We start from the raw sequence: 21,274 nt of genomic DNA, 5'->3' as shown, positions 1-21,274 counted from the left end.
ATGAAAGAACAAGAGAAAGAAAAAGACCATGGCAAGTCAGAGTCCATTCACCCTCACCAATGTCTGGCTCACCTGACACGACATACTTAGGGTCTGAACGAGTATCTCCGGCGGTGGAAGGTGATGGCAGAGGATTATCTAGATATGCTGATTGAACGGGAGGGCCCGCCTCCTGACAGGGTATGCTGTTTGTGCGATGTTGATGGAGTGCAGAAGTGCCACGACTGTCTTGCCGAGCTGATGTTCTGCACCAAGTGCTGCTGGATGCAACACGCTCAACTGCCTTTTCACTGGATCAGTCAATGGAATGGAGATTTCTTTGAGAGGACCACACTGACAAAGTTAGGCGTGGAGATTCATCTCAGGCATGGAGGATGATCTTGCCTGCACCACTACTGGGACTGGGAGGACATGGATGATGGGGAACAATCTGCTGCATCCTCCGCAGCAGGAACTCTGGGTGCATGTGATGCCAGTGATGATTTCGGTGAAGGCCTATCTGCATCAGCCTACTATGTATTTTCCCAGGACATTGACAACACAGGAGTGGGTGATGTATTCTTAGAGGAGGAGTATCCCGCCTATGCAAATGACTCACCGGTGGTAGGAAAAACACGGATCATGGTGGTTGATACATCAGGTGTTCACACCATGTGGATTTGGTTCTGCCAATGCACTGATTCCTGAACCCCAGACAAGCAGCTGTTTGAAATGGGACTGTTCCCAGCATCGTTCACCCGCCCAAAGACTGTGTTCACCTTTGCTTTGCTGGATGATTTGATCCTGGACAACCTGGAGTGCAGGACTTCAGCAATGAACTATTACAGTAAATTGAGGTGCATCATGTCCAGCATGTTCCCGCATTTAGTACCGGTATGTATGCATCTGTTCCACCGGACCCAATGCTAAAGCTCGGTAGGACCAATACTGGGAGTTGATGAGAGTGACCAGACAATGGTGGCAGCTGAAGCTTCTGAAATAGAATGGATTCAGTCACGACAGGAAGGACCCAAAAGATGGGGAGCTGGCTCTTTTCTGCCCTGCATGTCCTCAGCCCAGCATCAACATGACCTTACCAACAGAAGATGATGACACAATGCCTGGGTGGCTGTATTCATGTTCATTGGTTATGGATGGTAACTTTAAAGCCAAGCATCTGCACCCAACACACCCAGAAGACAAAGTTTGGCTCACTGATGGGCAAAGCTTCATGGTAGCCAGAGCCAGGTACCAGGCTCATCTCGGGCTTGCCAAGGATTTGGTGCAGAGGTCCGAATGCAACAACCATAGGGTGGTGAACCAGGCCAATGCATCTCAGCACAAGCTAGAAGCCACAGGAATAGGAGGGTGCACATGCGCCAGACACGGGTGCTTCGTGCCTAATTTGATGGTCGATTTTCACAAGGGCAAAAGGTAGGAGGTTCCCAACACGGAAGTTGGCATCAGAGGTTGACATTCAGGAGCAGACAGATGAACATGGACTATGCCCTGTGCAACGCCCTGAGTCACAATACAGATGGACTTTGCCAGGCATTGACGTTCTATGACGTCAATTGCCAGTACAACAAGCACCTCCGGTAGTGGGTGGACGAGAGCCTTCATCTCAGCCTTCCTTCGGTAATGGACATTATCCCAGGGATAGGACTGTGGCATGTTCATGGCCACCAAGACAAGTGCTATGTTCGGTATGCATCCAATTTCATCCCAGGGGCCGCCAGAATGGATGGGGAGATTATGGAAACACTGTGGGTGCCTCTGAACATTATATCTCCTTCCGCCTGGGGAATGTTGACCCTGCACTGACAGGAATGCCTCGATTATCAAATGAACGACTGCAACTACATGAAGATGATTTGGATGGGTTAGTCATGACATACCTAATGCCTGAAACAAATCTCATCGCAACAGGGCTGTTCTTGTCCCAGAAATACAAAGAGGCCAAATGAGGGGTCGCCAAAAGCACCGAGGCATTCAATGCATTGAACGATGCGGCAGATCTGGAAATTGTCGAGTGGTGGGAAGCACAAGAGAGAGTGGCACAGGCCTCTCAGATAGACGATCCATCAGCCCTAGACATCTACGATGTGCAGTTGCAAAAGGGCAAGTCTCATGTGTGCATAGATATCTTGGTCGCGGCACTGACGCTTGACCTCAGCAGCATGAACCCAGAAGGAGGTCAAGGTCGACTTACTGCAGACATCCATCCGACGCCCAGGAGAAGGACCACAGCTAAGAGCCGCCACTTGGCTTGCATCTGGGATCACCATTGAGGAAATGCAGATCGCTCTGGTGATGGACATCAGGAGGATGGGAAGACACCCTACCAAGAATCAGATGCTGGAGATAGGCCATCGCCAGATCAGGCTGCAACACTCCATTGACAAGTTTGTTGCAACAGCAGGGAGGTATCTCAGAGATGGCTATGATTCAGACCATTGTATCCCCAACATGGATGTCGAGTTCCTGTGAAATGGCAGTGGATCCAGCAATGAAGACCCCAATGATGATGGAGCACTGGGAGTCCATCACCCAATGGCTCTATTCAGACCTGACATAGTCATCATCTCTCTCCCGTCCAACTTGGGAATGGAGAGATGCAGGGAATTGGGCATGGTGGGCCTGATCAGACAAGAGATCACCCTAAGGGAGGGACAGGCAAATGGCATGCTGCACTCCATCAGAGTGCACCTGGCCAACAAGGCAGTTCTCTTTAGGACCACAGTCAGGCTGGCCAAGTCGCAAGCCAGGACCACCTGGGCTTGGGCCCAGGTCCACTTGGTGGAATGGGTAATCAACCTCAACAGCACGATCTACAAGAAATGCAGGGCCCAGCTCCAGAATCTTGGGGCAGACCAGCTGTTGCAAAAATACCAGGAGTTGGAGAAAAGCCACCTCAAAGCCACCTCTGCCGTTGTGGATCCCAATGCCCAAGGTCAGAGAAATTCCACGCTGCCATGGTTTTGGTCCCTAGATGTACAAGGGGATTCGGTTAGCGATGACTGGATGAATGAATGTGAGTCATTATTCTTGGGACTTCATCATCAGGCCCATGTCAACCCAGAATCCAGTTTACAGGGTGCATTGGCTTCAGACCAAGGCTCTGCATGATCGTTGGGCAGAAGAGTTCATCCTCATGGGACACGAGATGCGTTGGACAATCAATTTCCTTATGCACAGATCCGCAACATGGCTTGGACAAACACACCAGAATGGCGACCCCACTCAGGTGGGCAACAGGTGCTATGCACTCAGACAGGCTCAGATGTACAAACAATTGGCCGAGGATGCTCATGCCCGGTTTGTGGAGGTCAACCCGACATTCGGTCATGACTGGTGATGTCATCATTGGGTGTTCCTGGCAATACATTTATCCTATGATCTTCTTTTGTATGTAGTCTATGGTCCTTGCAAACAATGCAGTTTCATAATCTTTCATTCCAGCCTGGTTGTGTATCATGTGGACCTGTCACCGCATACGGCCCTAACAACAGTCGTCGCTGCCTATTTATACTGGTAGTTAAATGGCTGTATTTTTATTCCCCCTTGCACCTCTGCTGCCCTGATCAACATGCAATATCCATCACTGATCTTCCAGCCAAATTCAGTCCCGACCAGTGTCTCCCTTTGGGATGCCGCAAACATATTCAAATATGCGACTTCGTGGTTTACTGCAATCTGGTTGGCCCTGGACAAGAGCCAAGTGTCTCAAACATCTTCCTTCCGAAGAACCTTCATCCGGCATCTGGTCTGGGAAGCCGAGGTGAGTCTCTGCTTCCTTATGGTGCTTCTCCATTTGGTATTCTTTAGGCTGACCCCCATACTTCACAGACATTTGTATTCCCCTACATCAACATATGTGCCACCAGCAACACTTCCCTGGCCTTGCCGGAATATCTCAACGGGGTTGTGACGATGCTCACCCATTGGCAGGTGGGAATCGTGGATGACAATGGCCTCTTCCGGTTATTCCACACCCACCAATTCAACATGGCAGGTGACCTAATGGTCTGCTACCAGATCGTCTCCAACTATGCCTACAGTTGGTGGAATGACCAGTTCGACGTCCATCTGTTCGAGATGCCCAACCATGTCCCAGTGGAAGAAGTCATCCAATTGTACAAACACCACATGCAACAGCTTGTGAGTCCCTTCCCTTTATCCAACTCCTGATATTTGCATATTATCCCATGCTAACAATTCCATCAGCCAGCCGCATATTTGCTGCTGCCAGAGATGCACAGGCATGATGTCGGTCCAGACCCCCTGTTGACCAATCTCTGGGTCATCAAAGACAATCTTGGAGATCTCGGTGCTCAGCTTGAGCAATGCCTCTCCAGTAAGATGCAAGATGCAAATGTTGCCTTGAAGGCAATGACCACCCTCGAGGGTCTGGTAGATGACCTCCATGATGCCATTGCAGCATCACAGCAGTTGTTAGATGGGACTGGGTCGATGCAGGAGCTGGGAAAATATCAGTGAGCCTACGATTTTGGTAGAAGAATGTTGTACATAATTTTGGTAGTTGCGTGTGTGAATGCCCAGTTCTTGTCACCATCCATTCATTGCAATGTCGTAAGATGCGGAGAACTGCCTCGGGTGCAGTGCTTAGTACGACCCTGTGCCATGCTTCTTTCATTACAGATCCATAAGATCCCTCTTGGCCTCACCACTGTGCGCTCAGCCCCTGAACATGCGCACTATTACATCCCCTGATTTTACATCCTTTGGCATCACCGGAGCCATGAGGCTCAGTTGACATGTCAATAAAATCGAGCGACATCCATCACCTGCCATCTTGTTCACCTTGCCCGTCATGTCCCACATCATATCATCTTATGCCAGTCACATCGCCTTTCTCAGGAATGGTATGAACCTGATGCCTGTGATACCTGAAGACTGGGCTTTGCATGCCACGAACTCTGCCAGTGAATGGGTCAAGCCACAATTCCTTGCTCACATAGCCGGTGGATCCTTGGTGGACCCTCCACCTGGGATGGATGTCCCCACGTTGCTATCATGCGGTCAGCTTGCCTGGCTCATGGCTGAGGCATATCGACACCTGAGTAAGTCCATCTATGTCTTCTCTGGCATCCCCTCACTTATGGATCCCCCAAACTCAGTCAAATTGGACATCAATGTCATCTGGTACAACGAGGCTCTTGCAAAATGAGAATCCGGTATGAAAGATGCCCGAGAAGAGGAGTTGTTGGCAAGGTTCCCTCTGCCCAAGAAGATTCTCTTGGACTGCCCTGCGGTAGTAATCGATTCTGGCCACAGGATCATTCTCTGGTATATCCCCAATGCCCTGAGTCCCTGGGTGCAGGCGAGTTCCTCATGCAAAAGTATCCTTCTGAAGTAGTTGACCGAGATCCCAATAGAATGACATGTACATGGCCACCCTCGCCATGGGTGATCTACTCAAGAAGAGCGTCATCAACAAGGAATCAGCTAATTGGAGGACCCAGGGGTCCAACTTCTGACTTCCCGAGGATCCCGCTTTGACCCCCAGATGCATCAACATAACGCCTTGCTGGTTCCAACAAGGATATGAGGTGAGTCTGGCTGTCCGATCATCGATAGTTATTCACACGGGGCAGTGCTATGGCCCTCCTCCCGATGATCCAGATGACGGGTTCAAACTAGAGGTCTCTGCCTCTTTGAAGGGCGACAGAAGCCTGTCCATGATCATGGATATGCAGAGACCTGCCCTCCTTGCATCTGCCACCTTGCGTGTCATGCACCCTAAGCTTTATTGGGCTTCCATGAGGTCTCATGTCGAACTTGGTCGTTGGTTGGAGGAGCAAGGCTTGCATGACATGCATCATTTGCTTAAGCATTGGGCTTCTGTCTACACCAGTGCCACCATCATGTGCGACTGTCAGTCCCCTGACCACAGAGACCTGAAGTGTCTGCCAGAGGCATTCGACATATTAACTTGCATTGGGAGCTACCCACATGCCGTCATGCAGTTGACCAACCTCAGAATTGAGCTGGTATACAACCCAGGCGTCATGGTGAGCTATTCCGGCCACCTAGTCAGACATGGCATCCGCATTGACAAGGGAGATCGGATGGTAGTATGGGCTTGGTTCCTCCAGGATAGTGTGCACAACTATGCCAGAACCCCCCACCCAGATTATGCCACATACAATCCGGTCGACCTCCATGCATACCACTTGGCCAAGTACAACCAGGCTGATTTTGTTGTGTATGGCAACCGGTAGATCCCTTTCCCGGCCTCACCCCACCCCACCCCCATTCTTTACAATATTAAGATTTCTTGTCTTTTCACATCACTCCTTACATACCAGGTGCCCAAGTACAACCAGGCCAATTTTCCTATGTATGGCAACCTGTAGACCCCCTTCCTGGCTTCATACTACCCCACCCCCATTCTTCACAATATTAGGATATCCGGTCCTTTCACATCACTCCTTACATACCAACACCAACACCTACCAGAAATATGTCAATTGAATGCATTACTGCACCTTTAACACAATCATTCTTGTGAAGACACTTGTCAGGGCCTTACTACATTTCAACCCAGACAATGGAGGACCGACTGTAAGTATTCCACACCACCCTTGTCCCAGTCAGACTAATTTATACCGCTGTGTGGGCCCGGTCGTCAAATTCCATACCATCATGTGGGCCTGGCCTTTAATTCTATATCACCACCCTGGGCCCAGTCATCACATTCTATACCACAATATGGCCCGGCCATCAATTCCACATGCCCAACCCAGGCCTAATCATCAAGATGCACCCGACCATATTGCCCTGACTGTCAATTCAATGCCACTACCCTAGGCCCAGGTGTTGAATTCTATACTATTATATGGGCCTGACTGTCCTTTCTACATTACTGCCCTAGGCTCAGTCATCAAATACTCTCTTCAGATCCACATCACCACCCTGGGCCCAGTCCTCAAATTTTATAACAACATATGGGCCCGACCATCAATTCTCTATCACCACATGAGGCCCAGTTGTCAAATTCTGCACCGACATATGGGCCTGACCATCAATTTTACATCACCAACCCTGGGCCCGGTGATCATATTTTATACCATTGTATGGGTCCGACCATCAATTCTGTCATTCTACATCACCACCCTGGGCCCAGCCATCGTATTCTATACTATTGTATGGGCCTGCCTGGGCCCGGTCATCAAATGCTCCACCAACATATAGGCCTGACTGTCAATTCCTGTCCATCCTACATCACCCCCTGGGCCTGGTCAGTATATTTTATACCATTGTATGGGCCCGGCTGTCCATCCTACACAACCACCTGGGGCCCGGTTGTCATATTTTATACCATTGTATGGGCCCGGCTGTCCATCCTACATAACCACCCTGGGCCCGATCGTCAAATGCTCCACCGACATATGGACCTGACCATCAATTCTACATCACCACCCTGGGCTTGGCTGTCATATTCTATATCACCACATGAGGCCCGGTCATCAAATTCTGCACCGACATATGGGCCTGACCGTTAATTCTACATCACCCCCTGGGCCCGGTCATCATATTTTACACCATTGTATGGACCCGACTATCCATCCTACATAACCTGGTTACCCTGGGCCTGATCATGAAATGCTCCACCGACATATGGGCCCGGCCATCATATTCTATACTACTATATGGGCCTGACTGTCGATTCTACATCACCACCCTGGGCCGGTCGTCAATATCTATCCCACTGTATGGGCCCTCTCAGTTGTTACCCATGGGCCAAGCCATAAATATCAAGACCACTAAACATCACGGGCCCACCTGTCCCTATCGGCCCCATCTTGCACCTGGGCCCACCTCATATGGCCATGTCACTTGGAAGAATCTCAACTTCAGGTGGCCATGTAACATGGGCCAAAGTTACTGAAGGGGCTCTGACTGAACAGAGGTGAAGAAAACACAAATGATGATTACACTTATGGATTCGAACTAGTGTGAGGGTTATGTGGGGCTGGAACGTATGACCGATGAAAATGCAGACACAAGCCCCATGTTAAACCTCTGAAAGCTGCGCAATACAGTCATGTGAGCATACCTGTGCAACAATTTTGAGATCTGGGTCAAGGTCAAGGAGGCGACATACCAGTTTAGCAGTGGTTGCATGGTTGTTGCAAGGTGAGCAGAGCTCCACATGAGGACACAAAGTTGTGATGTATAGCCAGCACCAGGAAAGACTTAGACGCAGACACAAATTCACAGAGATGTCACGTGTATACCAAATAACACGTCAACAAAGGACATCAACAAATAATATCAGACAACTAATCAGCACTTGCAAGCCTCTCCACCACTATCAATGATGCCCTAAAACAAAGAAAAAGCAGTTGGAAAGGTGGACAGGGTTGCAAAGAATCTCAGTCACCTTGAGACTGAGATTCATCATATACAGTGTGAGTCAGATTTCAAAGTTTTGGAAGGAATGGGAGTAACATATGTGTGGGTAGGAAATGATCATCACAGAAGGCTCGGCCCCACAGGGTATATGAAGAAGCTGATTGACAAACCCAAGGGTCAAGCAGGGCGATCAGAACTGAAAGGAGAATACAGTCTCCAACAGGCCATGGGATTGGCTGGCGATAACCGGAAATACAACACATTTAGAGTGGGTAGTGTTGACCAGCACTTTAAAATAATTCACACTTTAATAAGATGATCGCACAGCGATATATGAATCGATACCTCAATACTGAGAAGACTCTCAAAGAACAGCCCAAACTCATGGTGACACTCCTTTTATCATATGTAAGTATCTCATGTTTTTTCTGTGCATATATGCTACTCTAATCATGCTCAGGCACAGCGCAAACACCAGTTTCTAGCAAAGTTCCGCGATAATTGGCCATTTCATGACTTTATTGCCTCTTATCTTTGCAATCATGTCCAGTACACCAAGAAGCAGCATGCAAATTTAGATGACTCAGAGGTATGCTAATTAATGAATTGAAAGCTGGAAGTTGATTGCATATATGCACACAGATGGATGACTCAGATCTCAGTGATGGGGAACTTGATGACATGCTTAATGATGATGAGGCTACTTTGACTTCAACATCACAATGAAAATGACACCAACATGTACATGATTCAGATGACTCAGAGACAAATGAGGAGAGGAGCTTGCAACCTCAAAAAAAGCTCAAGTTTGCACATGTGAGCATTCAAGATGTTTCAATTACACTACTGATACTCAAAGCTACTGGCAGGTGTCCATTCCTGCTCATGCAAAGCCAGCTCTGGCTCCTCTCATGAAGCCTACTCCTCATGCACCGTCTGCTCCTTGTGCACAGCTCACTCCTTGCACAAAGCCAGCTCCAAAGTCAAAGATGACCCAGGTTCCTGCTTGCCATTTGGACCTACTGATACCAACTTCAAACTCCCTACCAGCTGCAAAGCCAAAGCCAAAACCAAAACCAAGGCCAATATCATCATTAGGCACACACACCACAAAGGTTGTAATGGAAACTCCACCAACCACCGGGGCCAAGCCAAAAGCAACACCTGTGTCTATTCCTCATGACACTCGTGCCAAGACTAAATTCAAACCAGCAGAAGCCTCTGCTGCACATCTCAAGGTTTAGTGATTTATCATCAACACTGACATTTAACTCATTGAATCATATTAGACTGACACCACCGTCAACAATGATGATGATGCTTACAAGTTTGCTGACCTTCCCTTGGTCTGTCCAAATGACAGCTGCAAGGATCTTGTGCCAGCGGATCCCACTATTGAGCTGGTCAAACAGCTCCAACAGTGAAATTCTTTCAAGACCACTAACTGCTGCTTGACCTCAGAGGATCTACATCTAGAGCTTGAGATATGCATGGCACTTCAACAATCATGTGAAGAAAGGCTCAATATGCAATGTGCCAAAGCCCAAGGATGGCCAACAATCATTATATGGGAGAACATCTCAGATTGAGTCCTCCAAATGGAGGCTGAGTTGGATCTCATGATTCATGATCAAAACACGAGGTGCTACAGTGTTTTTAATGACATGTTTCTTGAATATCTTTCTTCCACAGGTCTGAAAAGAAACTCCACCAATTGAGAGTTTTCCAAGCTGGCTATCACTAGCTGACATCACATACCAATGATGGTTACAAATCACACTCGTCCTGGATAGTGATTTGCTCATTTACATGACTTGATCCACATTGATACTGACGTCTTGTTAGCTATGGGGAGAAAGGAAAAGTGACAATCCAGTCCACAATATTTTCCATGTTTGACCATGAACGGACTTCCAATGAGGCCTTCACTCCCCTTGACTTCAAGGCCTACATTGAATACTACCTCATACATTGGGTCACTATCCACTTAATTTCGAAAGACCTCAGATACAGTCTAGAAGAGGCATATGAAGAGATGATTGCCAGTGCTGATTCAGGTGTTGCTCTGCACCCAATGGCTGAAGAATACTCACATATTGAGAAAATCACATGCCAATACTGCATTGTGGCTGCTGAGAAATGTGTTGAGAAGGTCAAGCACTTCTGCAAGGAGATGAATGATGAAATTGAGAAGGTGAAGGAGGAACAGAGGATGCACAACAAATTAGCTGCAAAGATTTCCTCTAAGGTGTGTAGTATCATGTTATATGTTCAGTCATGTGCTCAGATTGTTGTCTAGCAGTGTGCGCACAAAGTGGTACATCCTTTCTAGCACTTATACTGACAGCCCCTTGTTCATTTTAGCTCATGTTCACATCATTACACACTAGCCCATCACTTCCAAATCGCAACCAACAGCAGGTCCCTCTAAATTTCCTAGATCATATAACAATGCAGCATATCAAGATGACAGTGAATTGGAGCTCTCTGAACTGGTGCACTCTTACCCTTCTTCCTGCCAACTTTCACCTTGAATTACTGCTTCACATAGCCCAAGAGTGTCATATACCAGATCCAACTGCTCCATCAATATTGATATCTGCTCCACTCAATCCTACACCCCTCCCACTTTCCCATCACCTCCACTCCATCCGCCCTCCGCTTGACCCAGTCAGCTCCTGCATCCGCTCCTGCACTCCCACTCAACTGCCACATTGGTTACCTTCCATATCATCTCCACTCCACTGGAACCTCTTTCCCCATTTAGATATATACTTTCTCCTTTGACACATGAAACTTACTTCCCAGATCACTGGTACTTCCTATAACTGCTCAATTACTGATCCGACGTGTACATATTGATATCTGCTCCGACTTATGTTTTTACCTGTGTTAACACTTACAAATTGTATACTCGGTACATAGCCTCATACCACAGACTACTGGTCACTGCCTCCTACTTAGAAGTATATAAAACATACCATGTACTTAGCTACTTTCCTCAGTCTTAATATTACTTGTCTTCCCGCCGTCTCTACTAGTGGGAATACTCCATAGGACTCTGCTCTCTCAGGTAGCGAGTCCTCAAGTAAGTGCGAGGAAAGCAAAACTAGACTCTGTCTAGTGACCCAAAGGGTTCTGGTCCTTACTAGGACTGGAAACACACTGATGCAGAAGGTGCGCAACGAGTGGAACGAAGCACACGACGAGCGGAACAAATGTGCAACAAGCGGAACAAATGCACAACAAATGGAACTAACATGCAACAAGTGGAACAAACACACAACAAACAAAACTGACACGCGGACAGAGATCATGGATACAATGGAGGGAAAAAGAAACTATGAGCCTATACAAGGAAGATTGGGTGAAGTCAGACCAGGCTTGTGTCTGGTACTTGTTCCAAGTTGTCATATTCAGGGAGTTGGGCATTTCATGTGGAACTCACGGATGCACGGGCATTGTAATGAGGTCAAGAATAGATTCGGGAAGATATTTTAAACAGTGAGTGGAGTACTGGGAAGTACTCTGTAAGTGGGAGTCGAGTCAAGTCTATCAAAAGGTAAAAAACTAAGATCCCATCTATTGCTATCTATATAGGAAGGGGTTCCAAAAAGCACTATGCTACAACCAGGCAAGGCTGTGAGATAAGGAACTGCTTCTGAGCAGCGGAAAGATCCATATAAGTATTGTAACACATGTGAAATGAGATAGCAACATGTCGGCAACACAAGGAACATAGTGAGTACTCACCAGTGAGGATGGAAGGACAGGGACAGGATGGAGGAGGACGTTGCAAAGGCTAAAAGGATATGATGCACGTGATGTGCAGTTGTTCCGCTTGGTTCTGCATTGTTCTGCTTAGTTCCATGTAGCAGGCAAGTCGGATAAGAAGTGGATGGGTAGCGGAACAGTGGCAGAATGCACGGAAAGATACTGGTAAGGCTTGGGAAATATACAGGATACGGGCCTACAGTGGGGACGTTCCCCACACCGCTCCAAATTCGGGGCATGTACTTGGCTAAGGTCGCAGCACAAGAGCTGAAGCCAAGCCCCAACCCCTCCACTTCTCTGTCCAAGCATGGTTCCTAACAGAGAGCATCCAGGCTACTCTGGTACTGTGGCCTAAACCTTCATGCACACAACCAGCCAGGCAAAGGGTGATTTTTCTCCATGTGCACCATCTCACTGACAATTTGTCTTTTTCAGTCGTGCAGATGAGCTTTTGTTCATGCCTACCATCTCTTCCAACCAAGTTCTTTGTCTCTCTTCACTAGGTCGTCTCTTCACCAGGTCGTCTCTCTTCACCAGGTCTTTGGCTGTTCTTCATCTGTCCCTGATTGCTAGGTTCTCTGTCTCTGCTCACTGGATTCTCTGTCAATACACACCAGGTCCTTCGTCTCTGCTTGCCATTCCTTCAATGCCAATAACCAGTTCTTCAACCATCTCTGCTCAAATTGCCACCAACTCATTCAAGATTGTTTCCATTGGTATTCTTCATGCATGCTGTTCTTCTATCGGTTGCAACTGTTATACTGCTTCATGTCTCTGTTTATGCACTAGATGTCTCTTTGCATTTGCCTGTGCTGTATTAGCTCAATTGGAAGGTCATCACAGTAGACGATCAACACTAGCAGACAATCAGACAGCAGTAATGTGTCCCCCTTCTGCATATACTCCCATCAATGATGTTTGGTGGCGAGCATGACACAATCACCGACCTGTAACGCAAGAGCTGGCGCATAACTCTTGTTGATGTTCGCAGCTTGGGCTGCCTTTGCTGCAAGTAGGTTATCTTGTGCTTCCATTACATCATGCTTGAGCTGTGACAGCAAGATGCATGCGTGTTCTTCTTCAGACTCTTCGGAGGTGGTAGCTTTTGGAACCAGTAGTGGCAATATATGAGGTGAACACCCAAGGTGCAACTGAAAAGGAGAGAAGCCAGTACTCACATTAACAGTGTTCATGATATGGAAATGTATGTGAGGCAGTGCATGAACCCAACCCTTGTGATTTCTGTCAATGTAGTAGTGAAGACATTGATTGACTGTTTTATTGGTGTGGTCACTTGCGCCATCCATTTCCGGATGATAAGAGGATTACATCTTAAGTGTAATGCCAGTCAGTTTATGCAGTGCACGCCAGAACTTCGACAAGAAAAGCTTATCGCGGTCCAAGATGATCTCTTGTGGTAGGCCATTCTCGCAGTACCAATGGTCGAAAAACAAGCCTGCAAAGTGTTCCACCGATATGTTGTCCTTGCAAGGCACTAAACAGATATCAGAATTCAACTGGTCTGTTATCAAAACAAACATGTTAAATCCACTGTCTTCTGGCAACGGCCCAATGAAATTGATAGCCACAGAGTCACCACGACCATCTGGGACTGGTAGAGGATGTAATGGCCCTGCTGTTGCTGTTGTGCGAGACTTGTTACGCATGCACTCTGTGGAGGAGGGAATATAAGAATCAATGAGGTCACACCGCATGTTCAGCCAGTAATAGGAACCTTGCAGTAGAGCATATGACTTGTCCACACCAAAGTGACCAGCCACATCATGAGCTGCGCTGAAGAGATGTTCCTGAAGGTCATCTACCTGTGAAATCACCAGTTGGTCCACAATATAGAAGAGCCCTCGTTCATCACAAGACAAGCCATGTAATGATCCTAGCAGACTGTTCAGCTTACTACACCAGGGATCAATAGTGTACCCTTTGATAATCCGGTCCAGGAGGGCTGCATCTGACTGTATGGTAAGTAGAGCTGCATACAGATCAGCAGTCGATGCAGTGTCCCTTCACTGTGAAAGAGCATTAGCTGCCACATTGTCTTCCCCCTTAATGTAGTGCAATGTCATGTCGTACTGAGACATATATTCCGCCCAGTGTGCTTGACGATGAGAGAGATCTCATTGCATGTTGAAGTTCAGGAGGGTCTGATGGTCAGTGTATACGTCAACATGTGCACCCAGCAGGTCCAAACGTCACTTCTTCAGTGCCCGAATGATTTCCAGGAGCTCCTTTTCATGTACTGGATAGTTTAGTTCTGCACTCCACAGCTGCATTGAATCAAAAGCAACTGGTCACGCTGTCTTGTGAGTCAGGCCCCAGGATAACATGGCACCCATCGCATAGTCAGAGGCATCACAAGTAAGGAAGATCTTGTTGTCCCCTGGATTATTGTGATTGATTGTTGTGAGACATCGTGGGCTGACAATGAGGTCTTTGATGGCTTGAAAGGCGTCTGCATGGTCCTTGTTCCAGCTCAAAAACTCCAATTCTGCAGACTTTGTTGTCAGTGCAGTAAGAACATGTGTATGTTCAGTGATGTTAGGTAAGTGGTCTGAGAGGTACCAGACAATACCTAAGAATGCACACACTTCAGTCGCATTACGCAGCTGCGGCCAGTCCAGGATGCGAGCAACCTTTGAGCTATCAACTTCAATACCCCAAGCAGAGATGTGGTGACCCAAGAAATCAATTTCAGTGTTAAAGAGCGATGTCTTCTTTGGAGAACAATACAAATGTGCTGCCCATAATGCCAGTAGGACCTGTCACACATTTGCCTCATGTTCCTTGAGCGTTTGTGACCAAATGATGATGTTGTCCAGATACACATGGCAAATCTTACCAATCAAATATTGTAGCGCTGTCGTCATCTGTCGTTGATGTACCGCTGGAGCATTTTGCACACCCATGGGCATACTTCCCAAAGGGAGTCTGAATCGCCAGGAACTTCATATCATATGAGTGTACTCACATCTGAAAGAACACGTTAGTCATATCAATCTTCCCAAAAAAACTTCCCTTTAGCACAGTCCTTCAGAATCTCATCAATATGTGGCAATGGATGGTTGTCTGTGACAGTATTGTCATTCAACAGCCGGAAGTCATTAACCCATCGTGGCAAGACAGTTGGGTCTGCCTTTGGTATAACAAATGACGGGGATGACCACTCGCTCTCTGAGTGGCACAAATGCCCATTGTCAAGATGTGAGTCCAACAGGGTTTTCCAGGCAGCGCAATACTTCTTCAGACAGTCATAAGAGCGCTGTTGAACAATTTTATTAGTGTCTTTCAGATGGATGTGAAACAAAACTTCAGATGGCATTGTGTCATCGTGCAGAATATTGGCCGGAAAGCGATCTTTGAACTCTGCTTGCAGCTTGGCATCCAATGCAGTCAACTCGTCTTGATATTCGAGTATGTTGATGCATGATTGCACAGCAGTGTCATATCCCGTACCTCCGGATCCGGAATTCCGGAACCCACCACTAAAGTCCAGTCCTCCGTCCTGTTATTTCACCTGGCGCTCTGCTCTCATCTCTGAACTCACCCCTATCTCCTTTTAAAATAGCTATTGCTCCGGTTACCAGTTATGTCCTTTTCCACTATGCTTACTGATCCGTCCATTCTTACTTCATTTCCAACTTTGCTGCTTTGATCTGTTACACTTACTAATAGACTTTCCACATGCTTCGTACATAGCCCTTACCTTTGCTGACTGATTTACTTACATGATACCTACAGTATATAGACTCCTGTAATACTCCAGAACTCCTTAGTTCAAATATCATCTTAGTTCTGCTCATTCCTGCAATCTCTGGACTTGAGTCTCATCTCTTGTCCACCTGAGTCTTAGGGGTTAAACCTTAGGACTAATTCTCCAGCTCTACCTTAGGGTAGTCTAACCTCTGTTCTGTTTCTACTCTGGACTTGTCCGTAGTAGTCTTGCTCCGTTCCCACATAGTCTTCCGGAGTTCCACTGAGCTCCACCGACATTTTTCCTCTGGAACTCCCCGGACTTCCATTGGACTTCCCCTCTGCCCCTTGGAAATTAAGGGCATGTACTCGGGTAAGGGGTGCAGCGCACGAGCTGAAGCCGAAGCCCTTTGAGTAGTCTTTCCCTTGAGCACGACCTTAACAAGCAGCCACAAGATTGACTCCCTTTACTGGCTCACATTCGTTGTCAACAATAGCTTTGAGTTCTGGTAAGACAGACTTGAGTTCGTTGACAACATCATGCTTCATCCAAAATAACTGAGGGCCTGATGGCAAGATATGCTGAGAAGACACAACAGCTGCAGGAGGATGAAGAAGGTCATAGTTCAGATCCTTTACAATGCAGGTACACAGCTCGTGGTCAATCACAATGCAATTATGTTTGAGGAATGGGCCTCCAAGTAACAGGGGAGTACAAAGATTTGGTGCAATTATTGCATGTACAGTCCGAGACATGTATTTCTGATCGAGAGACAAACAAGACAATTTGACATATTGCAAGAGAACAAAGGAATTATTGTGAGACAATGTGAGTGAAACAGGTAACGGTTTTGATAGTTGGCGATGGCGCAGTCCAAGTTTGTCGACAAGTGCTGCATCAATCAGAACTAGAGAAGAACCATGGTCAATGAGAGCGGATACAACAACAGAAGAAGAGACAGCTGGCCCATCAACAAGACAGTCCCAACACAGATGAGGGGTCTGTAGCAGGGTCATGCACTCTTCGCCAGAGTCAGTACCATCACCAAGCACTGCTGATGGCATCACGACTGCAACTGTGTGCCGTTCTTCAACGTCAACCGCTGCAACAACTTCACCCATCTTCCTTGGCTTCTTCAAAGCGATCAGAGCAGCTGTAAGGGTTTTATACAGTGCGCCATCTGGGAAGCCTTTCAGGCAAGTGGTGGATGTGTGACCTATGAAAGGTTTGCAACACTTGAAGCATCTGTCGTTGTCCCGAAGGAGTTGGCACTCGTTATCTGTGAGAGAGGGTAGGCATGTAAAGGTCTTTGCAGAGGTGGTGGTAGAGGCACTAGTAGCTTGCCCTGCCTTCGCATTGAAATGTGTACCTGCAGTGAGCTTCTTCTCCCCGCTCAAGCGTGCACATTCCATGCACAAGGCAGCATCTACAGCCTCTCACTGCCAAACAAGATAGCGCATTTGCTTCTTGATCCACTTGTGTAGATCCATTTCGGTAATGTGTTCAGCATGGTAATCAGCGGTGAGTTCAGAATTCATGTGGGACTCAAGGTGATACCAGATATTGACTTCTGTAAGATGAGATGCCGTCCCATGCAAGAGGGTGTTCTGACTCTAGACTTCAACTGCCCACTCATTGAAGGGGCGTTGTCCCTGAGTAGATGCCAGCATCTTGCGTTGGACAATGTCGGACCAACCCGAAGGAAGCCAGTAGCTGCAGACTTCAGCTATATACTCTGCAAAGGTGAGCTTGTCAATTTGCTCATGGTCATTAATGTACCAGTCCTGGATGACTGCCTCTTGCATTCCCCAGGCAACCTTCTTTACCATTTCCTTGTCCTTCACCTCCTTGTGCAGAAAGAACTGTGTGCAACCAATTTCCCAGGAGCGTAGTGCCTCTGGAGTCAGCTCGCCTGCTGTGAGAAGGGGCAGCTTACTCGCAGATGTCTGTTCGACACGCACAACCTTCGGTGTGGTTGACATAGTAGGTATGTTGTAGGCGTGGGAATCAGTAGAGTCAGAATCGGTGGATATATGTGTGTCAACTTGCGAATGAGAGTGAGAAGTCAAGAGGGATGGTTGTGAGGGCAAGTTCAGAGAGGTGGGTGGTGTTCATGTAGATGTTGTAGATGTGGTCACTGGTTGGATATCAGCGAGCGCCGCTAGAAGTTTGTCACGACTGCACGTTGTGACAGACAGGGGTATAGTTATCTGAGGGCAGCAGGGAGGCAGTTTGTTGTCTATATGGTGATGGGTTGACCAGCGGTCAATACCCAACGGTTGATTCCAGAGAACAGTAAGGATAACAGTAAGGAAAAAGACATAACAGTTCTTTTAACAGATAACACTCAGCTGGATGTTAAAAAAAAGTGGAAGGTCGTCACAGTAGACAATCAACACTAGCGGACAATCAGACAGCGGTAACATGAATGAGTGTATGGGATTCGGTGGTACAGTAAGAGATAAGATATTGATACATCAGCGGTGACATATATATACTGAATGAGTGTTAGCAGCCAAACACCGACAATTATGGCACAGTGTCCAATCAATGAAGGACACATTAATCACATGAAAGTAAGTGCATGCTTACATCAATGCTGCATTATAATTGGACAATTCCAGTGACTGCGTCAGTCTTTTCCAGTGATGGCCTTGATCTTTTTCAGTGATGTTCTTGCTGTATGTTTAGTGATATATTTGATTGAAAATCAATGGAGACTCTGCAGAAATTTACATATGTCAAGTTTGTCCTTTCAGTGATATAAAAATCACTAGATTTGAGTGAGCGACACACTAAATTCAAGTAGGCATCTGGTATGGGAATCCAGTGATTCCATTCACTGAATTTCCGCGAGTGTACTACCCACAGTGATGGTGTTTTTGAACACCTGTAGTGATGATAGGTCATACGATTAGGCTCGCTGACTTGTATGGTAAGCTGTAGCAAAGAGGCAAGGACACATGAACTCAGTTGCTCAGATTGACGAACTAGGTGATTATGATAATGGCCCCACATCTTGGGCGTCAAGTGAGAATTTAATGTTACATCCGAAGTGGCATAAAAACGCCCTAGAGCATGCATCTCTGCAATTTTGATCTAAACAGTATTCCCATCAAGTCCACCTTCAGAGTCCACTTCAACCCTGCTCAATACTGTCAACCTCCATAAAATGGCCCAGCTCATTCCAAGTACAATACCCATTCGAGTGTTTGAAGAACATAAAGCCCATGTATCCGCAGTCGCAGTTTTCCCAACAAAAACTGTATGGTCACATGCTCGAACGACAAAATGCTTTGTCTGTGGGATTTGATGGAAGGTGAAGTGTTGAAGAAGATGGAGGGATATGGTAGTCAGGTGCAGGCATTGGTGGTATCACGGGATGGGCAGTTGATAGCAAGTGGTGACACCAATGGAGAGCTCATTGCATGGGATGAAGAAACTGGTGGACGTCTTGGCGAAAATGGTGAGACCAGCGAGCCTTTCATTCAAGCTATTAGCGCCCACACTGGTTGGATATTATCACTGGACTTTTCACCAGACAGCACAGTGCTAGCCAGTGGATCATTGGACTCCACGATGATGTTGTGGAACACATCAATGTGGAAGCTGGAAGGAAGTGCAATTGGCTGTGGTACAGGTGTCCGCTGTGTTTGATATTCACCGTTATTATTCATGGCGAATACCTGGTCATTGCCCACACTTCTTGCAATTGCAACAGAGCACAATATCCAGATTTACCATGCTGGTTATGGCACACAACCAAGCAATGGCAATCCCTCATGTTCCTACAAGTTCTGGACTTGATGGATGGTGACATTTGGTGAAGGATATAACAACTACTCACTCGTGTGGACGCCCAATGGTAAATGCCTTTTCTCAGCGGATGGAGGGGCTAATTTCACCATACGACAATAGCATTCACCTGAGAACCGCTGGTAACAGGTTGATGATCCCTTGACAGGCCATCCTGTAGTTTTAATGCATTAAATGCATGATAGTTACAAGACAAATGTATTGCATTAACCATTGTAACTATCAGCAACCTCTTACATAACATTACATAACATTTAACCTCCGAGGCACAAGGCAGAATATAATCCTAGCTAACCCTAACTAACCACTAACCACTAACATCTAGCATCTAACCTCTAACAAATCTTTAACATCTAACAATCTAACATCTAACCCCCTCTAACCCCCTCTTACTAAGATTAAAAATTAATTCATTAGCCATTACAATTGTTAATGCAATACCTGTATCTTGTAAGGTAGAGGTCTTGCGAATTCGACCAACATCATGTGCCCAGCGTTACATTAGAGTGACAAGGTTGAGAAATTCAAAATCAATCCAACAGGGCCAGGAAGCATAAAAGTAATTTATGCAAAATACGGGAAAAGCAATTGTACACTTTATCTATAGAGTAAATCAGTACTGTGTGGAGATGGTGAAAAGATTTTGAATTTTGAGAGCTTTCTGTAGGGTTGATTATATGTGAAGAACGAGTTTGAAGTCTGACAGAAATTCAATGCTGGGTGCCACCATCTGCTGTTGCACAAGTTGAAGTTCCGAGTCATGAACCCATGGGGAGGCAGAAATGTTGTCACGAAGCACAGATCAACAATGCTACAGCTGTGTGTCAGTCAAAGAGGGCGAGACGAGATGGAGACGAGGCTGGAGGCTCACAGAAAAAAAATGTGAGTATTCTGTTTTGTTCTTAGTGGCAAAATATTGACCGTCTGCTTGGGAATAGAGAAATGGAGCTCAAGCAGCATGGGCTGTGAGGAAGTATTGAGGACATCAGGTCCTCCCCGAAGGCTTAATGGCCTCCAATTCAAGGTAATATGTTATCCATGATCTATATACATACTAGTACATACAGTATCTGCTACCTACCATCATTTTGTCTACTTACCGCACTGCTCTCCTAATTGTGACTCCGCAGTGTTTGCCGCTCCGGCATTGTCGTCTCATAAGCATGTCACACTATGGTCACATCATGTGATGCTCGTCAAATTCACAAGACCTCTACCTTAATTACAATGGTAATGCATTATTCCCCCAGGGTGAGGTGCCCTTGAAAGGTCATTTCAAGACTGTCTGCACCATTTCCCTGAACTCTAATGGCACTCTCCTTGCCTCTGCATCTTACGACAACCGCATCCGCCTCTGGCGGCTCTCAGATAGATGAACAATTGTCATATTTAAGCACTCTGGCAAGGTGAACTGCGTTACCTTCTCTGCAGATGATACCCGCATCCTCAGCAGAGGTATGGATAAGAAGATCTCAGAGTGGCCAGGATCCAAGCACGTGTTGCCAGAGGATGGTCCAGAGAATGCGCTCATGAGGGAGCAAGTGACACACCAGGTAAGTTCATTTTCATTTTCCCGCCCCTTTGTCATCTAAGTGTTGTTTTTATGCCAAGGCT

The 21,274-nt window shown here is 46.8% G+C and overlaps 5 protein-coding genes across 5 annotated transcripts; all 5 read left to right on the top strand.

The window, feature by feature from the left end:
• Nucleotides 1-411: 411 nt before the first annotated feature.
• On the top strand, nucleotides 412-3,337 carry EDB91DRAFT_1077766 (uncharacterized protein; the record flags this gene model as incomplete). Its single annotated transcript, XM_041314955.1, has 10 exons — nucleotides 412-640; nucleotides 695-873; nucleotides 983-1,413; nucleotides 1,561-1,580; nucleotides 1,637-1,685; nucleotides 1,709-1,861; nucleotides 1,961-2,111; nucleotides 2,170-2,405; nucleotides 2,478-3,013; nucleotides 3,069-3,337. The coding sequence occupies 10 exons, from the start codon at nucleotides 412-414 to the stop codon at nucleotides 3,335-3,337; spliced, it is 2,253 nt and encodes a 750-aa protein (XP_041182423.1).
• A 231-nt stretch (nucleotides 3,338-3,568) lies between these two features.
• On the top strand, nucleotides 3,569-4,479 carry EDB91DRAFT_1243115 (uncharacterized protein; the record flags this gene model as incomplete). The annotated part of the gene is made up of 3 exons (XM_041322247.1): nucleotides 3,569-3,760; nucleotides 3,829-4,140; nucleotides 4,207-4,479. 3 exons carry the CDS (start codon nucleotides 3,569-3,571, stop codon nucleotides 4,477-4,479), a joined length of 777 nt encoding a protein of 258 aa, XP_041182422.1.
• Nucleotides 4,480-5,483: 1,004 nt separating this feature from the next.
• On the top strand, nucleotides 5,484-6,110 carry EDB91DRAFT_1021547 (uncharacterized protein; the record flags this gene model as incomplete). Its single annotated transcript, XM_041312568.1, has 2 exons — nucleotides 5,484-5,556; nucleotides 5,626-6,110. Coding segments are annotated over 2 exons (558 nt in total), but the record flags the coding sequence as incomplete, so codon positions are not given.
• A 2,399-nt stretch (nucleotides 6,111-8,509) lies between these two features.
• Nucleotides 8,510-9,785, top strand: EDB91DRAFT_1243113 (uncharacterized protein; the record flags this gene model as incomplete). The annotated part of the gene is made up of 5 exons (XM_041322246.1): nucleotides 8,510-8,629; nucleotides 8,677-8,769; nucleotides 8,822-8,950; nucleotides 9,231-9,599; nucleotides 9,651-9,785. The coding sequence occupies 5 exons, from the start codon at nucleotides 8,510-8,512 to the stop codon at nucleotides 9,783-9,785; spliced, it is 846 nt and encodes a 281-aa protein (XP_041182420.1).
• A 467-nt stretch (nucleotides 9,786-10,252) lies between these two features.
• On the top strand, nucleotides 10,253-10,693 carry EDB91DRAFT_1243112 (uncharacterized protein; the record flags this gene model as incomplete). The annotated part of the gene is made up of 2 exons (XM_041322245.1): nucleotides 10,253-10,609; nucleotides 10,664-10,693. The coding sequence occupies 2 exons, from the start codon at nucleotides 10,253-10,255 to the stop codon at nucleotides 10,691-10,693; spliced, it is 387 nt and encodes a 128-aa protein (XP_041182419.1).
• Between the last annotated feature and the right edge of the window lie 10,581 nt (nucleotides 10,694-21,274).

The sequence above is a fragment of the Suillus paluster genome, assembly GCF_016628075.1.
Source record: "Suillus paluster strain FC165 chromosome Unknown EDB91scaffold_4, whole genome shotgun sequence".
NCBI lineage: Eukaryota > Fungi > Basidiomycota > Agaricomycetes > Boletales > Suillaceae > Suillus > Suillus paluster.
This window is presented reverse-complemented; position numbering and strand designations above follow the sequence as displayed.